Below are 23,814 nucleotides of genomic sequence, written 5' to 3'. Positions count from 1 at the left end.
TCTAAAAATTACCTAGTTTTTCTTGACATTCTATTGGGATAGTTGTGTCAGGAAGACTAAGACCCACAATGTTTTCAGCTTTTACACGGAATTTATAGGTCTTTCCTTGTTGTAGTCCAGTAACAACACACTCTGAGTTTGTCACAGTCTTGAACTTAATCCAGTCTTGGGCACCCTCTTCTTGATATTCCACCAAATATCCAGTGATTGGAGAGCCACCATCACGATGTGGCTTATTCCAAACAAGGGAGACTTCAGTCTTGTCAACATCTACATGGTGTAGGTTCTTGGGTGGCCCTGGAGGATCTTTTAAGAAGAAGAAGTTATGATGAATAAACAATATACTCAAAGACAGTAAAACAGTACTTTTGTATCCAAAGAGAGCAACTTACATAGGGGAGCCAGAGCCTTGATGGGTTTAGATGTTTCTACGAAAGGACCACGTCCATACTGGTTCTCAGCAGCTACTCGGAAGAGATACTGATTGCCTTCAGTAAGATGTTTAGCAAAGTGGCTCTTTTTCTTTGATGTAGTTGAAAGAGGTGACCACTGGGCACTGGCAACATCTCTCCTCTCAACCACATAATTTGTAATAACAGAACCACCATCATCCAGTGGTTCCTTCCAAGTAAGGTAACAAGAATCTTGCCTAATTTCACTGACTTCCAGATCTCTAGGTGGCCCAGGCTTATCTGAAAAGTGTTAAGTAATGCAGTTATATAAGTGATTTAATCCAGATAAGAACTCAAAATGTATTTAGAGTTACTTTTATATGCTATTGCATTAAGTACATCACAAGTACTAAAATTCTTACCTAATACAAGTACTTTTACTGAGACAGTTTTTGAACCAGCTGGATTCTCCACTGTTAAGGAATAAATTCCACCATCTTCATGGGCAGCATTACAAATTTCAAGCTTGCTACCAACTGGAGTAACATCAATTCTTGCTTTAACTGGAGCCTCTCTGTCTTCTTTTTTCCAAGTTACTTTTGGGAATGGCACTCCTTTGATGATGGCACTAAGTCTTAGAGTATCACCAACCCTTATGTGTTGTTCTCTTGCCATGTTGGCATCAAGAATCAACTCAGGGGGTTCTAGAATAAAGAGAAAAGTACTTACAGATTTGTTTTGTGAATGTATTTTACACTTAAGCATAGACAATGAAACCTGTCTTCCTTGCAAAGGCAGCTGAGAACATTATACTCACCGAGTCTGTCTTTTACTAGCACTGGCTCGGGAACATGAGCTGGATCTGATTCACTGGCTACGTTGACTGCTATTACTCTGAACTTATAGGATTGACCATCCCAAAGATCAGTGACTTTATAGTTAGTTTCAGGACACGACTCAGGGGTGTGATTGGCTCTTTTCCATTCTTCATCTCCAACTTTCTGGTATTCAACAATATAACCCAGAATCTTGCTCCCACCATCATGACGTGGTGGCTGCCAGGTTAGATCAACTGAATTATGTGTTTTATCTATTGCTTCAGGATTAATAGGTGGACTTGGTTTCACTACATAATAAAAGAGAAAACCAAAAAGGAGTTAGAATATAGCTGAAAACAAAGTTGGATAAAATGAAAGCTGAAAGAATGCTTTAGTACTATACCAATTGGATCTTTAGCAAAGACTGGTTTGGATGGTGGGCTTGGGTCTCCAATACCAATTTGGTTTTCTGCAGAAACCCGGAATTCATACTGACACCCTTCTAGAAGGTCAGGAACCGTAAATTTAGTGTATGGATGGATAGGCTCTTTGGTAACTCTAGCCCATTGTTTAGACATAGTTTCCTTCTTTTCCAGGATGTAGTTTGTGATGGGCTTTCCTCCATCATTTGGCTTGTTCCAGATGACTAATGCAGAGTCTTTGGTAACTTGTGTAACAGTTGGCTGGTCAGGTGCATCAGGAACCCCTGTAACAAACATTAGCAAAATATGTTAGAAATTTAATTCTTCCCGTTAACAATATCAAACATTGAATCACTGAAAAGAAATATGATGCATACTGAAACGATCTTTGGCTTTCATTGAATCAGACACCAGAGGATCACTTATTCCATACAGATTTTCAGCATGTATCCGGAAAATATAATCTTTTCCTTCAAGCAGTTTAGAAACTTTGCATGTTGTTTTAGCACTTGCAGATGTCACAGGCATCCAAACATCTTTGCCCACTTCCTTCTTCTCAATAATATAATTAGTAATTTCACTGCCTCCGTCATCTAAAGGTGGCTTCCAAGAGATAACCATGTAATCTTTGGTCACCTCATCAAAAACAACTGGTCCTACCGGTGGTCCAGGACGGTCTGAGGAAAAAAAAAAAAAAAAAAATCACACCACAAAATGTTATTTCCACTTCTGCTTTGGAAAGAACAGAATGTCTCTAACTCTTGCTAAATAATACTTACCAACGACATTAACTTGACAGAAACCTTTCCTGGAGCCTGTACTGTTCTCCACAACCACACAGTATTTGCCAGAATCTGAACGCTTGGCCTTGAGCTTCTCTAGAGCAAGTGTTGTTGGCGAGGTCTTTATATGAGTGCGATCATCTTCTAGCACATCAACTTCATCTTTGAACCAAGTAACCTTAGGCTTTGGTTTGCCTGAGTAACGGCCAGTGAGGGCAAAAGCTTCACCAACTCGAATCGTGAGTTTATCTCTGAAGTCGAGGTCAAGCGTTGGAGGAGCTGAAATGTATAATTATAAAGGAAAGTCAGTTTGATGTCTTAAGGTAAACCTATAAGTGTACAAGTTTTCAAAGTGTAAGCTGCATTTGACACATACCTAGCTCATCCTTGCAAGTGATTGGCTTGGTGCAAAATGATGGTTTGCCTTGTCCAACAATATTGACGGCACTGACACGGTACTCATAGGTATCGCCTTCTTTTAAGCCTTTCACAGTGTACTTCCTGCTAAGCAAGTTGTCATTTGTAACTTTGTGGAACTTCTCAGTTCCAATGAGACGGCTTTCTAGGACATAGTTGATAATTTCGGATCCGCCATCATACTTAGGGGGATTCCAAGTCAAAGTAACAGAATCTTTAGTAACTTCTTTGACTTCTAGGTCTTCAGGACGCTCTGGTACAGCTGCAAGTGTGGAATGACAGTGAGACAAATGTCATGTTAAGAATGTAATAGAAAATGTAGTAAATAATGCTTTTTGAGGATTGCATTTAAACATTAAACTATTTGTTTTGATAAGTAACAAAAGAAATCTCAACATAAAATGAGTAGAGCTGAAAGCCACTCAATACAATCTAATTTCCAGATGAGGAAATAGAGGTTCATTGAGGCCAAATAATTCAGGAAAGTCCCCCAGAGTTGGTAGTTTTAGCGTTTCAAAATTTATTTTAAAAAATGTTTTGGCCGCGCCACACGGCCTGTGGGATCTTAGATCCCTGAGCAGGGATCGAACCCGCCCGCCACCCCACCACATTGGAAGCTCGGAGTCCTAACCACTGGACTGCCAGGGAAGTCCCCAGAGTTGGTAGTTTTAGAGTTAGGAAAATACTTCATGTTCATGCCATTAAGTTGGAAATTAAAAAAAGAATCTATGTAGTATTACATGGGAGGGTTTGAAGAATCATATATATTCCCACAATCTCTTTCATAGTCACGTTCAAATACTACCAACATCAGAGACTACATATTTGCCTAATGAATGCTTGCCAAATGAATGAAATGTTTGGCATTTGTGTACCTACTTTGTCACTATAGTCTTTTATTAAATGAGTGAAAAAGTGATTAAAGATGAAATTGTTTTAAATTGTACTTACTTATTGGATCTCTTATGACAAGCGCATCTGTTGTCTCAACAAACGGGCCCATGCCAATACTATTTTCAGCTGCAATTCGGAAAAAGTAGGCTTTTCCTTGAATGAGACCCTGGATGGTGGCATTTTGTCGGGTAACTGTGTATGTCACTGGGGTCCATGCTCTGCGGTCATCTTCCCGCTTTTCAATGACATAATTAGTGACTGGAGAGCCTCCATCATCTTCTGGAGAAAACCATGTCAGTTTGCAGGAGTCGTTGGTTAGGTTGTGAGACAGGAATGGTATTCCAACAGGACCTGGCACATCTGGAAATAAGAGGAAAAGGTTTTCAGTTGTTTGACATCAATGGACTACTGGGCTCAATATTTGTTACCCTCTGTTTTTAAAAGGGAGACAAAAATGTTGTTATGAAAAGAGTGAGATTTTGTGTTAATTGTTTTTTTTTTCTTTCCTTGGTGTCTATATTCAACCATATTTTAAAGTGAAGTAGGTTTGCAGTAGTTACTGGTTGCCCCTGCTTTAGTAGAAACTGAAGGAACAGTTTTATACATACATACATACATACATACATATATATATATATATATATATATATACATACATACACACACACACACACACGCACACACACACATATAAATTTTTTTTTAGTAATTTGTGAGTCAGATAAGAGGGCAATGTTGGGAGGAAAATGCACAGAGGGAGACAGGAGAGGGGTGAAGAGTGGCATGACTACTTTTTGTGTCCAGTTTACTCTCCAGAGGGGAAAGGGGGAGAGAATTTTTTTCTGGATGACCAGTGAATCTGAGCAGCACAGGAGACCCCAAATCTCAGAATGACCTTTGAGAGGTTTGGAATTTAACCTGGAAGTACACCAGTTCTTAAAGTAATAGCCATTGGACAGAAGACTGTTTAGGAGTTTGAAACAACCTAGAAGCTTGAAGGACCATTGCTCAGTGAGATCTTTTTCCTCATGCCATTTTCATTAATGAAAGCAAAACATGTTTTCATAATATTATGTTCAATAGAGAACTGGTTATTTTCACATAACAACTGAGTGTTTGGAGTATGGTTGTGCCTAGAGAGGTGCTGAGAGAGAGATCTGAGTGGGAGGGCTTCACTTTCTGAGCAAATCACTGGAGTAGAGCAGCCAGTGAGAGGCATGAACAAGCCTCGTAGAGTTCAACTCGATATTCTGTGACTAGAAATGCAATATTGATAACCAAATACGATGCTTCTCTTCAATTAGAATACTGACACCTTCAAAGGGACTTTTGTCTTATTATGATAACTGACAGGTCCTATGATGTGAAAATGGTCGACCTTAGCAAATTGTTAAACATTCATGGACATTTGCAGGAAAGCTGCTTTTATGAAAACTATATAGTAACATAGTAAGTGCTTATGGTGGCATGTTACATAAAAAGGCAGCACATAAGACTTTATAGCAGGAGTACAGCCATATAAAATATGGATAGGATAGAAAAAAAGGAGGAAATTTTTAAAAATGCTAATAGTGGTCAATGGGATTGTGGGTGATTTTTCCAAAATATTTGTAACATAGTTTTTTAAAAAAATAATATAGCTTTATTGTAGATGAAATAAAGTGTTATTTTTTAAAGACGCATGGACGAATTGAAAGTTGTTACCTAATACATCAACGATAATTGTCTTCTTTCTTTCCCCCCCTGCATTTTTGGCAAGAAGAGCATAGACGCCTTGGTGGCTCCTCTGGCAATTCTTGATGACCATGGATGAGCTAATGGCTGTGGTCTCAATGGTGGCCTCTTGAGGTAAAGCTCTTTCATTCATACTCCAGGTAACGGTTGGAGGAGGCTTGCCAGATACATAGGCGATGATCCGAATCACCCCTCCAGCATGGACCACAATTCTGTCTCTGACGCTGGCATCTAACTGAAGGTCAGGTAATACTGGAAAACAATTGAAAATAACAAATGTGCTTTTCATTTCCAATCCAAAATGGAAATATTGATAAAATAATAGAAATATTAGTAAGTACCAATTCTGTCCTTCATTTCAATGGCATCTGTGACTTCCCCAGGTTCTCCGATGCCGGCAATGTTGACTGCTCTAACTCTAAATTTGTAGAATGCTCCTTCTTTTAATCCTGTCACAACAAGTTTTGTTCCTCTCACTTCTTTTTCTTTAGCCTAGGGAAAAATCACAAGCATTTTATAATTAGAATACAGTAATCCTTTCTTATCCGTGGTTTTGTTTTCTGTGGTTTCATTTACTTGAAGTCAACAGAAATCCAAAAGTATTAAATGGAAAACAATTCCACAAATAAACAATTCATCAGTTTTAAATTGCGTTCCATTCTGAGTAACGTAATGAAATCTTGGGCCATCCTGCTCCATCCCTGCCCGGGAAGTGAACTATCCCTTTGTCCATCATGTTCACACTGTATATGCTACCTGCCCATTAATAAAGAAAAAACATATTATATATATAGAGAGAGCTTGGTACTATCCGTGGTTTCAGGCATCCACTGGGGTCTTGGAATGTATCCCTTGGGAATCAGGGGGGGGGACTACTGTAGTTTTTTGTTTTAATAGCTTTCCAAAGCATAGCAACAGCATATTTACTCTCTTTGGGAAAATTGTTGCCAATTTAGGTTCTAGGGATCAGATATTACAGGTAAATACTGAATGGAAGGAATTATGTTTTAAAATATTGTCAAGTGGTTGAAAAAAACTGTACTATTTACTTATTCATCCTTTTTTATATATATCTATGTACATTTTATTATATAATTTGATAAAATAGGTTCTTTTTTTGAATTTTATTTTATTATACAGCAGGTTCTCATTAGTTATCTATTTTATACATGTTAGTGTATACATGTCAATCCCAGTCTCCCAGTTCATCCCACCACCCCCACCCCGCCCCCGGCCACTTGCTTTCTCCCCTTGGTGTCCATTCGTTTGTTTTCTACATCTGTGTCTCTATTTCTGCCTTGCAAACTGGTTCATCTGTACCATTTTTCTAGATTCCACATATATGCGTCACTTATTCCATCTTTTCAGGCTTTATAGCCAAAAGATAAGTTAAGAATAACATGACTTAACTTTTGATTAGGTTTTTTGACCTAAGAGATGTTTGGATTATCAGTTAAATTATATGTTATTTTTCTGATTTCTTAATTAAAAAATACAGATAGGAGTAAATGGGATTGAGAATAACTACTACATGTTCAGTTTATTCATAGTACATTTCCATAATGCCAAGTGTTAGCTACCTTTTCCCATTCTTCTTTTCCTTCTTCTTTATATTCAACGATGTATCCCGTTATTTTGGATCCACCATCTTTTAGTGGGGGAGACCACTCCAAATCCGCAGATGATTTAGTCCAGTCTGTGACTTTGGGAAATGGAGGTCCAGGAGGGGCTGGAAAGAACCAGTATGCATTAGTATTCTTGACTTTTCCATGGCACTTTTGGGGCGGGGGGAAAGAATGGTTTTAAGGCTTACCAGTGGGATCTCTAGCAGTCACTGGGTCTGATGGCAGACTTGCTGGACCCACACCAGCAGCATTGATTGCGTATACCCGGAATTGATAATCAGAACCTTCAATGAGACCAGTCACTTTATAAGAAACACCCAAAGTCATGGCTTTGATAGGATCTCGGTTAACTCTCTTCCATCTCTTTGAAGTGGTGTCTTTCATTTCTAGCCAGTATCCTGTCACAGGAGAGCCTCCATCGTATTCTGGCTCTTCCCAGTTGACAGTCATGGAGTTTCGAGTCACACTGCTAACTGTTGGTTTATCTGGTGCTCCAGGGACAGCTGTGACAAAAATCACAGTGATTTATAAGAAATTATGAAAAACACAAATAAGAGTGACTTTGAATGTGAAACATGTCCTACTTACAGAAGAGGTTTCTTGCTGTTTCTGGTTCACTGTCAAGAGGTTCCCCAATGCCATATTTGTTCTGGGCCATGATTCGAAATACATATTCATGGTCTTCTAGCAATTTTGGAATTGTGTATGTGTACTCTTTAGGTTCGCTGGAGACATGCACCCATGTCTTCCTGTTAGCTTCTCTTTTCTCAATTACGTAGTTTGTAATCTTAGACCCACCATCATCTTTAGGTGGAAGCCAAGATAATGTCATTTGATCTGCTGAAATAGATTCGAACTTTATTGGTCCCACTGGAGGGCCAGGGCGACCTAAAATGGTTTAAAAAAAGAAAACTTTATTAGGAGAATGATTTTAAAGACAGATATTACATTTATGGACAGAAAATCGTGTAGTTTTAATAAAACCATGTAATCTTTACCAAGGACATTCAGCCTCATTTCCTTTGATGCTGTTCCCAGATTATTCACAGCTGTGATGGTATATAAGCCAGTGTCACTCCTGCGAGACTGTGGAATAACTAGAGTGCAGGTATCATCCACCACCAGTTTGTTGACATGGGTGTCGTAGACAACAGGTTCTTTGTTATCAGGCTTCTTTGGAGGAGCTTTAAACCAGGTTAGTGTCGGGAATGGCACACCTTTAATTTTGGCCACGATGCTAACATCAGTTCCTTCTTCAACCTCCATGAATTCTTTTAGCTCAATTGCAGGTGGGCCTAGATTATTATTTAAAAAAACGTTGTCATTAGGAACATAAAACAAACACTAAAGGATCGAAAGTAGAATTCACAGTGATGATAAAGTTAGTTATTTGATCTACTATAAGCAGGCTTTATAGCCCTACCTGACATAAAGAACAGATCTGTCTTCAGCTAATTTATACCAGTTTAGGGAACAGGCATGTGTGGTCATCATCCTTTATTGATCTACATGTGGCTATGTATCAGCTACTGTCTCTCTCTTACCTGGCATCATTATGACTGTAGATATTGAAAAAGGGCAGAGAGAAGTGAAACTATAGTATCTTAGACTTGGGAGTTCTTTCATGATATTCCCTAATATTTATGCAGAGTTAATGAGGGGACCTACTTTGTTTGTTCTGAGATGAATACCCCTTTTAAGAAATACAACTAACTGCTAGCAGAGGCAAAGCAATTTTCCATTTTTCATGAATTTAGTATAAGAATATGCACAGGGAGTAGTGACTACAGCTTTCCTAAATTTAGAAGAGAGAACTGACAAATACACAGCAGTAGTGATGGTAACAATAATGAGAGGAAGAATTATTACCATATTTGTGTGGATATTTTATCTCTTAAAGTAGATATATCTTTTTCTCAAATAGAGAAAATCATGTAGTTTTAATAAAACCACGTAACCTTTACCAAGGACATTCAGTCTCATTTCCTTTGATGCTGTTCCCAGATTATTCATGGCTGTGATGGTATATAAGTTTCTACTTAAGAAAAAGAAGCTCGATTGTGAAGATAAATGGGTCTCAGCAGTTGCTAAGCAAATAACTGGTTACTTTCTGCCCTTTTTGAGGAGCATGCAGAGGAACTGTGTTAACTTCTGGTAAGTAAAACAGCCTGCCATGGAGAAAAATTAGAGTAAGGAAATTCCAAACAGTATCTCCTTTCAGTAAGGGAAAGGTAATATGTACGGAAATATGATAAGTCTGTGGAAGTTGAGGGCATGAGTGATTGGGTAATGGGCCCATGTCCAGACTCAACCCATGGTAGCTTCTGACGTACAGAGACATCTCTTTTTATTTTGGACTGTTCTTGAGTATCTAGGAAGGCATTCACGAAGAGGACATTCTCTGATAGATAACGCATTGGTACTTACATGTCTGGTCTTTGACAGTCACGGGGCCAACAGTGGCTGAAGGTTTGCTGACTCCTGCGGCGTTGACAGCTTTGACTCTGAATTCATATTCCCCACCCTCTACTAGGTCTTCCACCGTAAACTCCAGTTCTTCCACATCGCGCTTATTGCACTGTTTCCATGCTTCTTTCTTTGTCCCAGTAGGATCCCATGCAAGGCACTCAACAATATAGTGGGTGACAGGGGAGCCCCCATCATTCTTTGGGGGTTTCCATGACAGGTGTACTGTGTTCTTTGTTATGAGGCCAATCTTGAGTTTAATAGGGGGATCAGGAGGATCTTTAAAAATAGTTAAAGAAAGTATTAATCATTATTTATAACAATATATTTCAAGTTTAGGAAGCTACTTTAATCTTAGACTTAAAAACTTACATATTGGATCTCTGGCAGTGGTCCTCTGAATGGTTTCCACGGGAGCACCAATACCAAAACGGTTTTGTGCCCGCACGCGGAAGAAGTATTCCTGTTCAGAGATGAGGTCAGGGACTACAAATGAAGTGCTTCCACAGTTTGGATTGACTTTAGTCCAAGCTTTTCCATCAATAGTCCTCTTCTCGATAACATAGCCTTTGATCCTGTCTCCTCCATCATCATCTGGCATCTTCCATGTAAGCTTGCAACTACCCCTTGTGATGTCACTGACTTTCAGATGTTTGGGTGGCCCTGGTACATCTGTTGGATGCAAATCACAATATAAACAGTGGTGCCTTGTTTAAAATAATTTGTTCTTATTCCATAATAACTTTCAAAGTCTTTCTTACCCATGACTTTAACTCTGCAATTTGCAGTCTTTTGTCCTGCTTTATTCTTGGCTGTGATGCTGTATTTGCCTGAATGAGATCGTTTACATTCCGGAATAATAATTACGGATGAGTTTTCAGCAGTCTCCAGCTGTACAAAGAAAATAGCAGTCATACACCGAATGAAATAATAGCAGTATTGAAGTCAATCAGATTCTGAATCATTTCAGTTTTTTGTTTTTTTTTTTACCTGTGCATCTTCAGGTATGTCATGAACCCCATCCTATGAGAAAAGAAGATAGTCAGTTATAGTGTAAATATTCCTTAGAGTGAGTCAATGGGAGATGCAGAGAATTATAATTTTCTTACCTTCATTGCCTTCTTTGCCTTTCCATCAAATTCCCAAGATGATTTTGGTGTTGGGCGTCCCTTGATGACAGCAGGAATCCTAATCTGTGTGCCAGCTTGACAAATCAGACAGTCTTGTGCTCCAATGTCAATGAAAATTTCTGGTTCCTCTGTAATACCAAGGATAATATAACAGGATTTAGCTCACCTTTTTCAAAAAAAGTAATTTATATGTCTTCAACAAATAAATCAATTTCATAATAAGAAGATCAAAAGATGAATACATAAATGGATTAAGGACAAGTACCTTGAATATCAGTGGCAGGGATCTCTCCAGTTGTATCACTTGGTTCAGATTCACCAGCTTCATTGACAGCTTTCACTCGGAATCTGTACTTCCTGAGCTCTTTCAAATTCGGCACCACACATTCACAGGTAGTTAGAAGTTTGTCTGGTTCGTTTACGCTTTTCCAGTCAGTAGTACCTTCTTCTTGCATTTCTACAATGTATCCTTTGATCGGACTGCCACCATCTTTGGCTGGAGGTTTCCATGCTAGTGAGATGCTTGACTTTGTTTTATCTTTGACCTCTGGGCGAGAAGGTGGCCCAGGTGGATCTAATTAAAAAAAAAAAAAAAAAATCAGATTTTTGAAGCTGGTGGGATGATAGATTTATATACTATAAGAATGTTTTACTATACCTGATCATATCTTATTTTTAATCTATTAAAATATTAAAATAGGAATGCCAAAGGAATAAATTACCTTCTATAGAAGAGAAATATAAGAAAATCTATTTTCATTTAGCATTAATGCTAAAACAAAGAAAGCAAACAACTAACTGGGAGTAGAAAGATTACTGACTAGCTCTAGATAGAGAAATACTCTATTTACACACAACCGGTGAAAAGCTGTTTTACTTTTGAGATCCCTTTGAAGAGATTCTGCAGTATTCTCTACTAAAAGCTTATTTTAATTTAACCTACCATAAAATTAAAATTAAAAAATGATTTCATCATTAGCTGGTAAACCTTTGAACACAAACTAATCTTAAGCCCTTTACTGTAGCCATTGACCCTGTCCCTAATCAAGTGACAATCCATCACATTTCTGACAGTACTTTACGATTACGGAAATTCTTTTACTCCATTCATCTTTTTAACCATAGCTCTTTCCTCTCCAGTGCCTAGGACAGCTCTTTGCACATAGCATATGTTTACTACCAGCTTGCAGAATGAATGACTAATTCATTTTTTATATATGCTCTGTATAGAACTTAGATTATTTTAAGTCTTTTTAACAAATAGCTGAATTTTTTTTTCCCACAGAAAATCCATTTATATAGCAAATGAAATTAATCATTAAGGCCATGGTATTTTAATTTTTGAACTGATCCGCTCATAGATCTTTCAGAATTGTTTTTTCTTTTATTTGACCTCACAGACTGTGCTTGAAGATCTTATATCTTTATTCAATATATACTATTGAAAATTTAACAACCTTTTGCTTTTGTTGAACTCCTACTGGAGGGTCTGACTGTTTAGTGAGGGAGATAATTTCCACAGTAGGTAATTAATGAGAGAGAGGTTTATTTAAGGTATGGGAGCAGAGAGGAGCTTATAGTCCAGGGTCTTTAAACACTTAGATTAAATCTAGTATTGTATGAGGAATCACTTCCTCATACAATACTAGATTTAATCTAAGTGTTTAAACACTGTATGAGTTTTTGTATGTATGTGTATGCATATACTTGTATATGTACATATTAGATATGTGTGCATAGTGTGTGTATATATGTATACACACATACATATATACTTCTGATAGTCTATGTAAGTATGAAACTTTTTATTTTAATAAATAAAATAATTTGGCATAGAAATATACAAGAAATTTAAGAGCAGAACTATCCATTTAGTGGCTTTACCCTTGACAAATTCCAGAAATGGAAGCATACTTACATATGGGATCTTCTGCAACAGCTGGGTCTGATGGTTCACTGGGAGGGCCAGCTCCTGCAGCGTTTATTGCCATCGCTCTGAACTGGTATTTAACACCTTCAGTCAAATGGGGAACATTAAATTCCATGCCTTTCAATCCCACTTTGGTTATCGGTGCTCGGCTAACACGTGACCAGTAGGCACCACCCTCTTCTCTCTTCTCCAGCCAGTAGCCAGTAATTGGAGAGCCGCCGTTGTCCAGAGGAGGAGTCCAGCTCACTAGCATCGACCCTTTGGCGCGCTCCAAAACTTTTGGCTTTCCCGGAGGTCCAGGAGTGCGATAAGGATCTTGAATGACCACTTTATCTGATTTGCATTCATCGCTGGTTCCATATTTATTCACTGCCCTAACTCGGAACTCATACTGACCATTGGGGATAAGTTTCCAGATCTAGAAATCAGATGGATAATAATTTCTTAAAAACAATATACTTACATTGATTTTCACTTGTTTTAAAATTCCAGTTATTTTGGTAGGGAAGACTGTAAAAAGAAATACTTCTATAAACTCAGTTATCTGAGTTTCTCCACTCAAACATGGAGAAAGTCTTTTAAAATGAGAATGTGTAAATTTATTGCACCTAATAGTGGCTCTCTCAAGTAAAAGAGGATCTGTATATCAAAGTATTTACTAAGTGGCTTTATGTGCAAGATGCTAAAAACTATACTTAAGCTTTTTGTGTGTGGTTTTGAGTTTAATCATTAAATTCCAAGGTCATGCTAGAATGATGTTAATTCAGAGTTATGTCCTTTAAGTGTGCATAAGAAAATACTTAGAAGAGTTTACCCCATATCTCCTCTCTACAGCAGTGTTGGTGACTTCTTCCCATTCAGCTTTCTTCCTGCTTGCATCGCGTTTGTCAATGACATAATGGGTGATTTCACCCCCACCATTGTCTAGTGGGGCATCCCAAGTTAAGTGGCAAGACTCAGCTTTAATGTCAATAACAGCAAGATTTCTTGGTGGGGATGGACGATCTGAAAAGGAACCAAAGGAGGAGATTGAGAAGCAAATTCTTAAACAGACACTGGATTTCTTTTTTCTATAAGAAAGCGTGTCACTTACCGTATACTTCAACATGGACATTTCGGAACACTGAGCCAAGGCGATTAGAAGCAGTCACCGTGTAAGTGCCTTTGTCCTCCCGGGTTGCTTTGGGAATGCTAAGCTCAGTCTTTGCCTCACTTCGGGACACTTCTTCCTTGGTTATCTTAAGTGCATCGGTGGGTTTTTCAATCACAGTTTCATTCTTGGACCACTCAATTTTAGGCATTGGAAGGCCTGTCACATCTGCAGGGATGTTAACAGGCTCTCCCGCCTTAACTTTGATGGTGTCTCCTCGAACAGACAGGCGCAACTTAATAGTTGGAGGCACTGCAAAGAGAAGGGAAAGGGGGAAAAAAATAGCAAAGTCATAAGGATGTTTGCTCAACCTATGAGATAAAGTGCATTAAAATGATTATTATGTTCAGATTCAACACCTTCATCATCTTGTATGACCACATTAAGAGGCAGGGATGGTTCGCTTTCACCAATTTCGTTGACGGCCTTGACACGGAACTCATACATTTGGTGTTCATCAAGATCTTCAACCAGAAGAGATGTGGTTGGGCAGAGTCGCTTGTTAACTCTTTCAAAGTCAGGTTTGTCATGACGCCGTTTTTCAATGATATAGCCTTGGATGGGGCAGCCACCATTACTGCGGGGCTCTTTCCAGTCAAGGTTGATAGTGGACTTGGTCCTTTCCGTATATGTAAGCCTCTCGGGAGACGTTGGAGGACCTTTAACCAGAGGCAGGTTGAAATGACAAGAATGAAATAAGTATTCATGTAAGAAATCACATTTCAATTCAGGTTAATTATGTGAAAAATAGGTTTCTGTTTGGCGTAATGTTACATCTGTCTTTAAAATCCTCAGAATATCTCAGTTAACAGAATTACAGGCATTCATATAGTCAGAATTTTTCTTAGTAAACTCTATAGTCAAGGTTATTGATTAAAAATTGAGGTGCAGGTATGCTTTTTTATATTTAGCATTTTAGATATTTTACCTCTGTCTGTCAGTGGGAAAGCTTCTAATTTTAATGACCTAGGAGGGCTGTCTATGAAGTTTTGCTTTGAATGACCAGCTGAGAGCAAGTGTTCCTTTCTTATTAACAGAAAATGGATATGTCTACTGAACACACTTTGAACCACGTTGCCTCAAGTGTGGGTTTAACAGGGGGTGGAAAGAGAATTTATGTAATGCTGCTGTAGTTTTGTGTCCTGAAGGACAAGATAGAAAGAATAAGCTTTGCATGGTGAAACTAGACCCAATCCACTCTTGACTATTATCGCAACCAGAAGCAGAGCTTAGTGGTAGAAGTCCAACTCTGTTCTGTTCTTTCTGGCACAACCTAAGCTGTAGTGGACATTTTGGGATGAGCTGTTACAGTGAGGAGGTAATTTTGTTCCTGTTTTCGGGTGGTGGTGCTGCTGCTGCTGCTGGAGGAATAACTCCTCTGTCTCTTGGGGAACAGGGCCTCCTCAAAGACTTTGCTTTCTAGGATGGGATGTCAGCATGCATTACCAAGTGTGTGCAATATTAGGGCTTCCTATTTGTTTATACTGGTCAAGGAGATCTCCTTTGGTTGGTTTTCCATTCTTTGTTGGCTCTTTCTGGTTTTGGTGCCCCCTCATCCTTCCAGTGTGGGGACTACTTGAGGGCTAAAGGAAGACTAAAGCATTTACGCTAAGGCAGTTTTCTGTCCTATAATCTTTCAAAAACAATGAACTCTCTTTGACTACTGGACTATTAAATTAATTACTCCAGTGTATTTTCTTACTAAGATGTAATATTTCTAAACTATTTTTAGGTTATGCTAAGCTCCAGTGATTCAGGTTTTTCAGGACGCAAAACCATGCCCAGTTTTGTGCAAAAACTACATTGAAATTATTGTAAACGTGGTATACTTAAAGTTGCTGGTAGTTATTTGGTTTACCTTTCTCATTACTTTCTCATTATTCCAGCTATACATCTTGAGACTGTTGGGCGTTTGAAGCCATAAAGCTCTATACATAAATGACATAACTAGAAGCAATCAGTATTTACTTTATATACACAATGAAAACCTTCTCTTTTACCTAGTGGGTCAACTGCAAGAATTGGTCCTATTTCAACAGGAGGGCCACAGCCAAACTTGTTCTTGGCAATCACACGGTACATATATTCTTGTCCCTCAAGGAGACCTGTGATGTCACATTTAGATCTCTCAGTCTCTATTGGTTGTCTCCAAGTATGCATCTTAGCATCCTTTCTTTCAATAATAAAGCCCGTGATATCACTTCCTCCATCATCTGCTGGATCAGACCAGTTAAGCAGACACATTTTTCTGTTTGTTACAACGGGTTTCAAATCAAGAACTGGACCAGGGACATCTGAAAAATAAAGCGGCAACAAAAAAATCAATGCAATAAGATAGTACCACTTAGGAAAAATCCTGTGGAAATCCATGTAATATTCCTTACCAAAAACTTCTACCCGGGCTGCTGCAAATTTAGAACCACAGCTATTGGTAGCTGTAATCACATATCTGCCATGATCTTTTCTTAATGCATTCTTGATAATTAGTTCAGATTTGGTTCCAACGTTCTCTATTTCAACATGGTCTTTATCCAGCTCTCCTTCTTCTATGGTCCACACTTTTGTTGGCACTGGACGACCAGTTACCACAGCTGGAATTCTGAGAGTCTTCCCAGCCATGATCTGTATTCCAGCCTTGACAGAAACATCTAGTTCCACATTTGGAGGCTCTGTTGAAAGAGAACAGTCATACATTAGCCCAAGAAAGATGGGGGAAAAAAATCTCATACTGGGAAAATATCCATCATCTTATTTACGTAACTAACTTTTAAGTACCTTGTGGTTCAGCCACAGTAACGGGTTCTGTTTCTCCAGGCGGTCCTTCACCTGCGGCGTTGACGGCGCTCACTCGAAGTTTGTAATCGGCACCCTCTCGGATTTCTTTGACAGTGTACTCACGGGCCTTGATCATCTCCTCTGTGCAGCGGGACCATTCATTTGTGCCAAGCAGCTGCTTATCAACAAAGTAGCCAACAATTTCCCCACCACCATTGAAAGCTGGGGGTTCCCATGCCAGTTCAATAGTTGTGGAACTTGTGTCAGTGACTCTTGGGACAGGTGGCCCAGGTGGAGCTAGAATGAATGCAGACACAGAAATCAAAACTCACTGATGGGTACTTCCCTGGCGGTGCAGTGGTTAAGAATCCGCCTGCCAATGCAGGGGACACGGGTTCGAGCCCTGGTCTGGGAGGATCCCACATGCCGCAGAGCAACAAAGCCTGTGTGCCACAACTACTGAGCCTGCGCTCTAGAGCCCGTGAGTCACAACTACTGAGCCCACGTGCCACAACTACTGAAGCCCAAGCGACTAGAGCCCGTGCTCTGCAACAAGAGAAGCCACCGCAATGAGAAGCCCGCGCACTGCAACAAAGAGTAGCCCCCGCTCGCCGCAACTAGAGAAAGCCTGCACTCAGCAACGAAGACCCACTGCAGCCAATAAATAAATAAGTAAATTTATTTAAAAAAACAACAACTCACTGATGATGGTTTTAAAATGTGCAGTAGCTTACGTGATCCCACTTTTTTTTTTTTCACAGTGTGTTGCATGTAATATGGGTGAGTATTGCTTTGTGAAACTTTTAAGTTATAAAGACAGATGTTTAAAATTTTACATTGCAACCTCAACACATGTGTCTATAGTCATTGCTAGTATTTAGTTTGATTTTTTTCCAGCTTGACTGAGATATTATTGACATATAACATATGTAAGTTTAAGGTGTACAATGTGATGATTTGATACATGTATATATTGCAAAATGATTGCCACAATAATGTTAGTTAACACCACCACCCCCTCACATAATTACCACTTTTTGATAACACTTAAGATCTACTCTCTCAACAACTTGCAAGCATATAAAACAGTACTGTTAATTACAGTGACCATGCTATACCCCACTTTCTTCTTAAGGAATTACTTACAGATTGGATCATGTGCTGTTTTGGGATCTGAGGGGGGACTGAACTTTCCAGGTCCAGCTGCATTTTCGGCACGTACTCTGAAGACATAGGTGAGTCCCTCTAATAGGCCTTCTACATTGGTCTTCAAAGAATTCAGAAGGTTTCGGTTGACACGAGACCAGTGTGTGCTATTCACCTCACGTTTTTCAAGCCAGTAACCCAAGATGGGGCTTCCATTATCTTTTGGTTCATTCCATTTCACTAGCATACTGTTACTGGTGACATCTTCCACAGTGGGCTTATCGGGTGCATCAGGTGGTTCTGATTAAAATTAAAAAGGCATATTTGAATTAATTCCCTAGTATGACATAAAAATTCAAGTTTACAAGCTGTGATAATATATATACCAACATATGATAAAAAGGCAAAGTTTAAATGCTAAAGATCCTTACCAAATGGATCTTTAGCTGTAAGTGGCTTTGAAACACATGGTGGTCCAGGTCCAAACCTATTTTCAGCTCTTACACGGAAGAGGTACTCTTTTCCTTCAATCAACTTTGTCACTGAATATTTGCAATGTCTAAGTGTTGAAGTGACGACAATCCATTCTGAGTCAGGTTTTGTCTTGTCTTTCTTTTCCAAAGTGTAGTTTAAAATTTCACTGCCACCATCATCAAGGGGTGGTTCCCATTTACAGACGACTGAGGTCTTTCTAATATCTTCAAATACAAAGTTGATTGGTGGTCCTGGTATATCTGATATTTTGAAAGACAGAAGTGGTTAAAAATTTGTGTAGCAATGGAAAATGTAAATGTTTAGTGTGCTTCTAAACTTCTAAACACAGTGTGCTTCTGTGACATAAACTTCTGTTTTTCCTACATCTGTCTATCTTTGTATCACCTTAGCTAATGAATAACAAGGTCAGTTGATTCCTTTTACGTAGCCAGGAGAAAAAAATGGGACCGAGGATACCTCGCTGAAGCTATTGCCCACTTCTATTAACTGCCCGCAAAACACTTATATTAACTTTCTTCCATTGGAAAGTGTAGTTTTACCTACTTACCTAGCACACTGACGGTACAAGGAGCTTTTGCAATACCATGGTCATTTTCAACTTTGATCATAAACAGGCCATGATCAGGTCGGAGAGAATCTCGGACACGTAGCTGAGATTCTCCTTTTTTACTATTGTCGATACTCAAACGCTGTGTCAGAGGCAGGACAAATGGTTCTTCTTCTTGAACTTCACCCTTCTTCCTCCTAACCAAGGGTGCTACCCGCTTCCTAATTTCCTCTGGTGTGATAACATTTTCATCCTTTAGCCACGTAATAGTTGGGTAAGGCGACCCAGAAATAGTTGCATCGAGTGCTATTTCATCACCTCGTCTCACTTCTAGGCTTGTTCTCATAATGACTTTTGGGGCATCTGCAATGATTAAAAACAGTAATTGTTTTCAATTCTGATTAAAATATCTGACAAAACCTTATTCTCATTTCTTTTACGATGGGAAAATGGCAAACCCATTAAACACAACTTACCAACAGGATCTATGGCTTTGGTTGGAGGAGTGGCCCGAGAAGGTTCGCCAATACCAGCAGCATTTTCTGCTCGCACACGGAATTGGTATTCCTTTCCCTCTTCAAGGCCTTTTGCTGTATAGGTCAGGACTGGTACCAGGTGTTCGTTGCATCTCTTCCATCTCTCCTCACCCTTAGCAATCTTCTCTATGATGTAACCCATTATCTTGCTCCCTCCGTCGTACAAAGGTGGCTTCCATGTAATAGTCATTGCCTCAGCTGTAGGATTATACACCTCAACATCTACAGGTGGATCAGGGGGCTCTGAAGGACAAGAAAAACCTGTTAATGTAGGGAAACCCATCTTCTTAAAATTAAAAAAAAAAATGCATATTAACTCTTAGCTCTATTACATTCATGCCCAAACTTACGCTTCGGATCTTGAGCAATGACTGGATTTCTCAGTTCAATATATTCGCCTCCACCAATCTTGTTGACAGCTTTAACACGGAAGAAGTATTCACCATTTGGTATGAGATCTTTGACAGTCCAAGACAGTTTGTTCTCACCAGACATGACTGGTATATACGTCCTCCTCCCAGCTTCTCTGCGTTCTAGGACGTAATGAAGAACTGGGCTTCCACCATCATATTCTGGAGGTTCCCAGGTTAATTTACAAGAACTCTTGGTCACGTCACTTGCTTTAAGATCTTTGCATGGTCCAGGTAGGCCTATTAGAAATCAAATTGACAATTATTTATTAATTATTGTAACCTGAAAAGTCAGCATGTTAAGAGCACACTCTTTCTCTGAGTCGGACATTGCAGGCCATTTTGCATCCTTCGCTCCCAATTAATTACTAAATGTCAGTAGCTTCCCCCTTAGTCTTTGTTCCAAGCAAAAATGGCCCCCCAAATTTCGAAACACCATCCATGTGTGGGGGGGGGAAGGGGGCAGAAAATGTTACCACTCCTGGTTGAGAACACTATGAAAACATGCAAATACAATTAATTAATAAATGAATATTGGTTATTTAAACACTCTTTGGGTATGCCATATCTTTTACTTAAATTAGTACTTCACATGCAAATAATTACAACAGAAGTAAATTAGTGTAATCAGAGTTTAAATAGCAATTTCATCTCTTCAGAATTGCTTTGCTTCTCATATGGGAAGAAATAATCTGAAAGGACATTTAGTTTACAAATGGCCAGCTCATGAAGCCATTTATACTAACATTGCAGAGTTAACCAATTTTCCCAACAAACAGGTGAAGAATGTCTGGTGTTTCATCAAAGAATGATTACCTATGACTTTGACATTGATTGAGGCAGTTGCTGAGCCGAGCTTATTCTCCAGGGTAATGGTGTAAACTCCAGCATCTGCATGGACACTCTTGGGAACTTCAAGGTGTGCAGAGATGTGATCCTTCTTCATTGTTAATCTATCACTTGCTTTAACTTCTTTGCCATCTTTATGCCAGCTAACGGTTGGAACTGGGACAGCTCTGAAGGGAACAGGAATGCTTAATTTTTCACCTTCAATGACAACAATGTCGTGAGTCTCCAGATCAATTGTTGGCTTGCCTGTAAGAGATAATCCAAAAGGGGAAAAAAAGGGTGTGTCAAAATGCAGTGCATGAGTAAAGCCTACTTTATTAATTATAAAAAGAAACTGTTCTTACAGTCTGGGTCTTTGGCAACCACGTTTTCGGAGATTTCAGATGGCTCACTGACACCAACAGCATTGACGGCTCTCACTCTCAGAACATACTCCTTGTCGGGCACAACACCTTCTTCAACCTTGAATTTCAAGTCTTTTATTGGGCGAGAATTAACTCGCATCCATTTCTCAGTGCCTACTGGACACATTTCAACATGGTATCCTATAATAGGACTTCCCCCATTTTTCTCTGGAGGCTTCCAAGCAATGGCAATGTGCTTTCTCCCAGCATCAGTCACATGCAGGTCAAGGGGAGATGAAGGAGGACCTGAAAAGAGAGTGAAACATTCACATCCACAATCTCATCATCAAGCTCTAGACAAGATCCTTCGTATAATCAACACTACTTACTTGTTGGATCTTCAATTTTTAGGATATCCGTGGGTTCGCTTGGGTGTCCAACTCCAGCTTCATTCTCTGCCCGAACCTGAAACTGGACCTCTGTTCCTTCAATGACATCAGTTACTTTAAAGTTACAGTCAGGTCCTGAGGTCTTTGCAGCTTTCACCCAACGGGTACCTAACTTTTCTTTCTTCTCAATGACATATCTATTGAAATAACGAAGCATTTCATGAGCATGAATAAAGAATTTTCAGCCGAATGTAAATTTTTCTTTATGAGTTAATTAAAATTCTACCTCTGTATTGGTCTTCCACCATCATTTTTAGGTGGTTCCCACTTCAGGTCAACATGTCCTTTCGTCACATCAACCACTGTCAGAGCGTAGGGTGGTCCAGGGGTGGCTGAAAGCAAAATATTCAGTGATTAGAAAAACCAGGGAGAAAAGTGACAATCCACTACAAATGGTGTCACAAAGATGAAGTTAGAGAGCATACTAAAGGTGTCTTTGGCCAAGACGGAGTCCTCGACTTCACAATAGTCACTCTGTCCTATGGCATTTTCTGCAGCAACTCGGAACACGTATAAAGAACCCTCAGTCAGTGGGGTCACTGTGCACTTGGTGTCCTTGACAGTTGTGTCCACTGTTTGCCAGCCTTTCCGCCTCACATCTCTCTTTTCTACAATGTAGTTGGTGATGGGCGACCCTCCATTTTTCTCAGGAACTGTCCACTTTAGGTCTGCTGTATTTTTTGTAATATTGATAACTTCAAGCCAGCGAGGTGGTGATGGGGGATCTGAAGGAAAAAAAATTTCAATTTCTTATTGTCCACTATTCAGTCTTCACTAAATTTTCTAGTAGTCACTAAGAGATCAGCTAGCAGGGATGAAATAATTAAGAGTGACTTACAAAGTTTCTCCCGGCAAAGCACAGGGTCACTGGGTTCGCTGGGTTCACTTTCGCCCGCCTTGTTCACAGCTCTAACTCGGAATGAGTATTCCTGCCCTTCCATGAGCCCTGGGAACAAATGCTGGGTGGTGGGAACCCCTTCGGCCACTCGGACCCAGTCCTCTGTTCCAGTCTTTAGCATTTCAATGATGTAAGAATCGATCTTTGCCCCTCCATCGTGTTCTGGCTTTGTCCAATTCAATATTAATGATGTTCTGCCTACATCTTTCACAGTTGGTTTTCCAGGGGGCCATGGAGGATCTGCAAGCCAATGAAATGAAATCATTATTGAGGTTTGTCAAAAGGAATTAATATAAGCTTCAAAATAATCACAGAAAATATATGAATAATACCTATGGGATCCTTTATTAAGATTAGCTCAGTTGATCTGCTTGGTTTTCCAGGTCCAGCAAGATTTTCAGCCAGCACACGGAATCTGTATTTTTTCTTATTGGTGAGACCTTTCACTCTGAATTAGGAACAAAGTGTGAGTTGAATACCACGATAAGAAGGAGAAACCTCTGTTTATTTCACATAGAAGAAGCTAATTTATTTAAATTGTGAAAAACTGGTTTGGATATTTAACTGAAATATTTCAACATAAATTAAAAATTGCCTTTTAACTGTCACACACTTTAGATTTGGTCACATGTACCAAGCTAATTATAATATCTATAATAGTAATCATTACCATAATATACTAGAGGACCAGACACTTTGGAACTTCCAGACAGTTTATATTTTATGGTAAGAAATTAAGAAATGTGCCCTTCAATGGAATTTATATCAGTTTTGAAATTATGTGGTAATAGAAAAGATAAGTGAAAGTAATTAAAAATTTTATAGTAATATATAATCAGGTATAATCAAAAGGAAGGCTAAAGAATGAAAATTTATATACACTGCTTTTTTAACATCTTGATGGAGAGCTTGGGCGTACCTGTATGTTGTATCCTTTATTGGCATCTTATTGCATCTAACCCATTTATCAGTATCAGGATCTAATCTTTCAACCCAGTAACCCGTGATGGGGCTGCCACCGTCATCATCTGGCTCACACCATGTGAGGGTCACTGCATCCTTAGTGATATCAGAAGGTTCTAGGCGAGTTGGAGATCCAGGTGGATCTATAGACAGGATAATCATATGTGTTATATGTCCTGTATATAAATATGACACCTAAATCCAACTTTGACACAAGTATCTTTTTTTTTTTTTAGCCACCTGATTAATAAGAAACTTACCAAACGGATATTTGGCTGTTATTGGAGTGGCCTGAACTGGCTCACCAACACCGTACATGTTTTCTGCAGCAACTCTGAAGATGTATTCTTTATTGGGTGTTAATTTGGTTGCCTTGAACTTTGTATCCTTGACAGTTGACGAGAGCTTGTGCCACATATCACTGTCGGTCGCTCTTCTCTCCACGACATAGTTTGTGATTTTAGATCCGCCATCATTGCGTGGTGGGTTCCATGTGAGAAGACATGACTCGTTGGTCACTTCCGTGATGTCTAAAGCAGCTGGGGGTCCAGGTTTATCTGTGGATGACATTACACACTCAGAGAAAAGCATTTTTTTAATATGGTTTATTTTCAAAAGTAGCTGGAACGAGTTTGCCCATTT

The 23,814-nt window shown here is 39.2% G+C and overlaps 1 protein-coding gene and 3 long non-coding RNA genes across 6 annotated transcripts in view; 3 read left to right on the top strand and 1 right to left on the bottom strand.

Moving 5' to 3' along the window:
* LOC309630434 overlaps positions 1–16,695 on the top strand; it is an 86,857-nt gene extending 70,162 nt beyond the window's left edge. For both annotated transcript variants that reach the window (XR_014245662.1, XR_014245663.1), the window contains one exon: positions 16,575–16,695. This is a non-coding gene — a long non-coding RNA (uncharacterized lncRNA). The remainder of the gene's footprint in view (positions 1–16,574) is intronic.
* TTN (titin) overlaps positions 1–23,814 on the bottom strand; it is a 285,431-nt gene that overhangs the window by 65,064 nt on the left and 196,553 nt on the right. The window contains exons 269-310 of the mRNA XM_082395621.1: positions 23,433–23,729; positions 23,129–23,315; positions 22,542–22,657; positions 22,150–22,449; positions 21,737–22,036; positions 21,538–21,643; positions 21,252–21,448; positions 20,863–21,168; positions 20,486–20,764; positions 19,610–19,909; positions 19,200–19,502; positions 18,724–19,086; positions 18,113–18,415; positions 17,682–17,981; positions 16,536–16,832; positions 16,145–16,429; positions 15,761–16,054; positions 14,120–14,419; positions 13,704–14,012; positions 13,425–13,615; positions 12,599–13,028; positions 10,946–11,254; positions 10,660–10,808; positions 10,541–10,573; positions 10,312–10,441; positions 9,923–10,222; positions 9,512–9,829; positions 8,083–8,379; positions 7,673–7,972; positions 7,273–7,587; positions 7,040–7,188; positions 5,801–5,951; positions 5,430–5,711; positions 3,783–4,085; positions 2,791–3,093; positions 2,412–2,693; positions 2,010–2,309; positions 1,614–1,916; positions 1,210–1,518; positions 815–1,096; positions 393–692; positions 13–306 (exon numbers count right to left, since the gene is read on the bottom strand). Coding sequence (XP_082251747.1) covers positions 13–306; positions 393–692; positions 815–1,096; positions 1,210–1,518; positions 1,614–1,916; positions 2,010–2,309; positions 2,412–2,693; positions 2,791–3,093; positions 3,783–4,085; positions 5,430–5,711; positions 5,801–5,951; positions 7,040–7,188; positions 7,273–7,587; positions 7,673–7,972; positions 8,083–8,379; positions 9,512–9,829; positions 9,923–10,222; positions 10,312–10,441; positions 10,541–10,573; positions 10,660–10,808; positions 10,946–11,254; positions 12,599–13,028; positions 13,425–13,615; positions 13,704–14,012; positions 14,120–14,419; positions 15,761–16,054; positions 16,145–16,429; positions 16,536–16,832; positions 17,682–17,981; positions 18,113–18,415; positions 18,724–19,086; positions 19,200–19,502; positions 19,610–19,909; positions 20,486–20,764; positions 20,863–21,168; positions 21,252–21,448; positions 21,538–21,643; positions 21,737–22,036; positions 22,150–22,449; positions 22,542–22,657; positions 23,129–23,315; positions 23,433–23,729 — 11,172 coding nt within the window. The remainder of the gene's footprint in view (positions 1–12; positions 307–392; positions 693–814; positions 1,097–1,209; positions 1,519–1,613; positions 1,917–2,009; positions 2,310–2,411; positions 2,694–2,790; positions 3,094–3,782; positions 4,086–5,429; positions 5,712–5,800; positions 5,952–7,039; positions 7,189–7,272; positions 7,588–7,672; positions 7,973–8,082; positions 8,380–9,511; positions 9,830–9,922; positions 10,223–10,311; positions 10,442–10,540; positions 10,574–10,659; positions 10,809–10,945; positions 11,255–12,598; positions 13,029–13,424; positions 13,616–13,703; positions 14,013–14,119; positions 14,420–15,760; positions 16,055–16,144; positions 16,430–16,535; positions 16,833–17,681; positions 17,982–18,112; positions 18,416–18,723; positions 19,087–19,199; positions 19,503–19,609; positions 19,910–20,485; positions 20,765–20,862; positions 21,169–21,251; positions 21,449–21,537; positions 21,644–21,736; positions 22,037–22,149; positions 22,450–22,541; positions 22,658–23,128; positions 23,316–23,432; positions 23,730–23,814) is intronic.
* Positions 5,486–13,558, top strand: LOC309630439. 2 transcript variants are annotated; one of them, XR_014245669.1, is made up of 3 exons: positions 5,486–5,573; positions 9,089–9,238; positions 13,445–13,558. It is a non-coding gene; the product is annotated as an uncharacterized lncRNA (long non-coding RNA). The 2 variants fall into 2 exon arrangements; XR_014245670.1 differs by lacking the exon at positions 5,486–5,573 and adding an exon at positions 5,606–5,700.
* Positions 16,826–23,450, top strand: LOC309630437. Its single transcript, XR_014245667.1, has 3 exons — positions 16,826–17,315; positions 17,671–17,770; positions 23,409–23,450. It is a non-coding gene; the product is annotated as an uncharacterized lncRNA (long non-coding RNA).

Source organism: Balaenoptera borealis, assembly GCF_965194805.1.
Source record: "Balaenoptera borealis genome assembly, chromosome: 6".
In the NCBI taxonomy this organism is placed as follows: Eukaryota; Metazoa; Chordata; class Mammalia; order Artiodactyla; family Balaenopteridae; genus Balaenoptera; species Balaenoptera borealis.
Note: the sequence above shows the minus strand (reverse complement) of the source record. Positions and strands in the feature narration are given on the sequence as shown.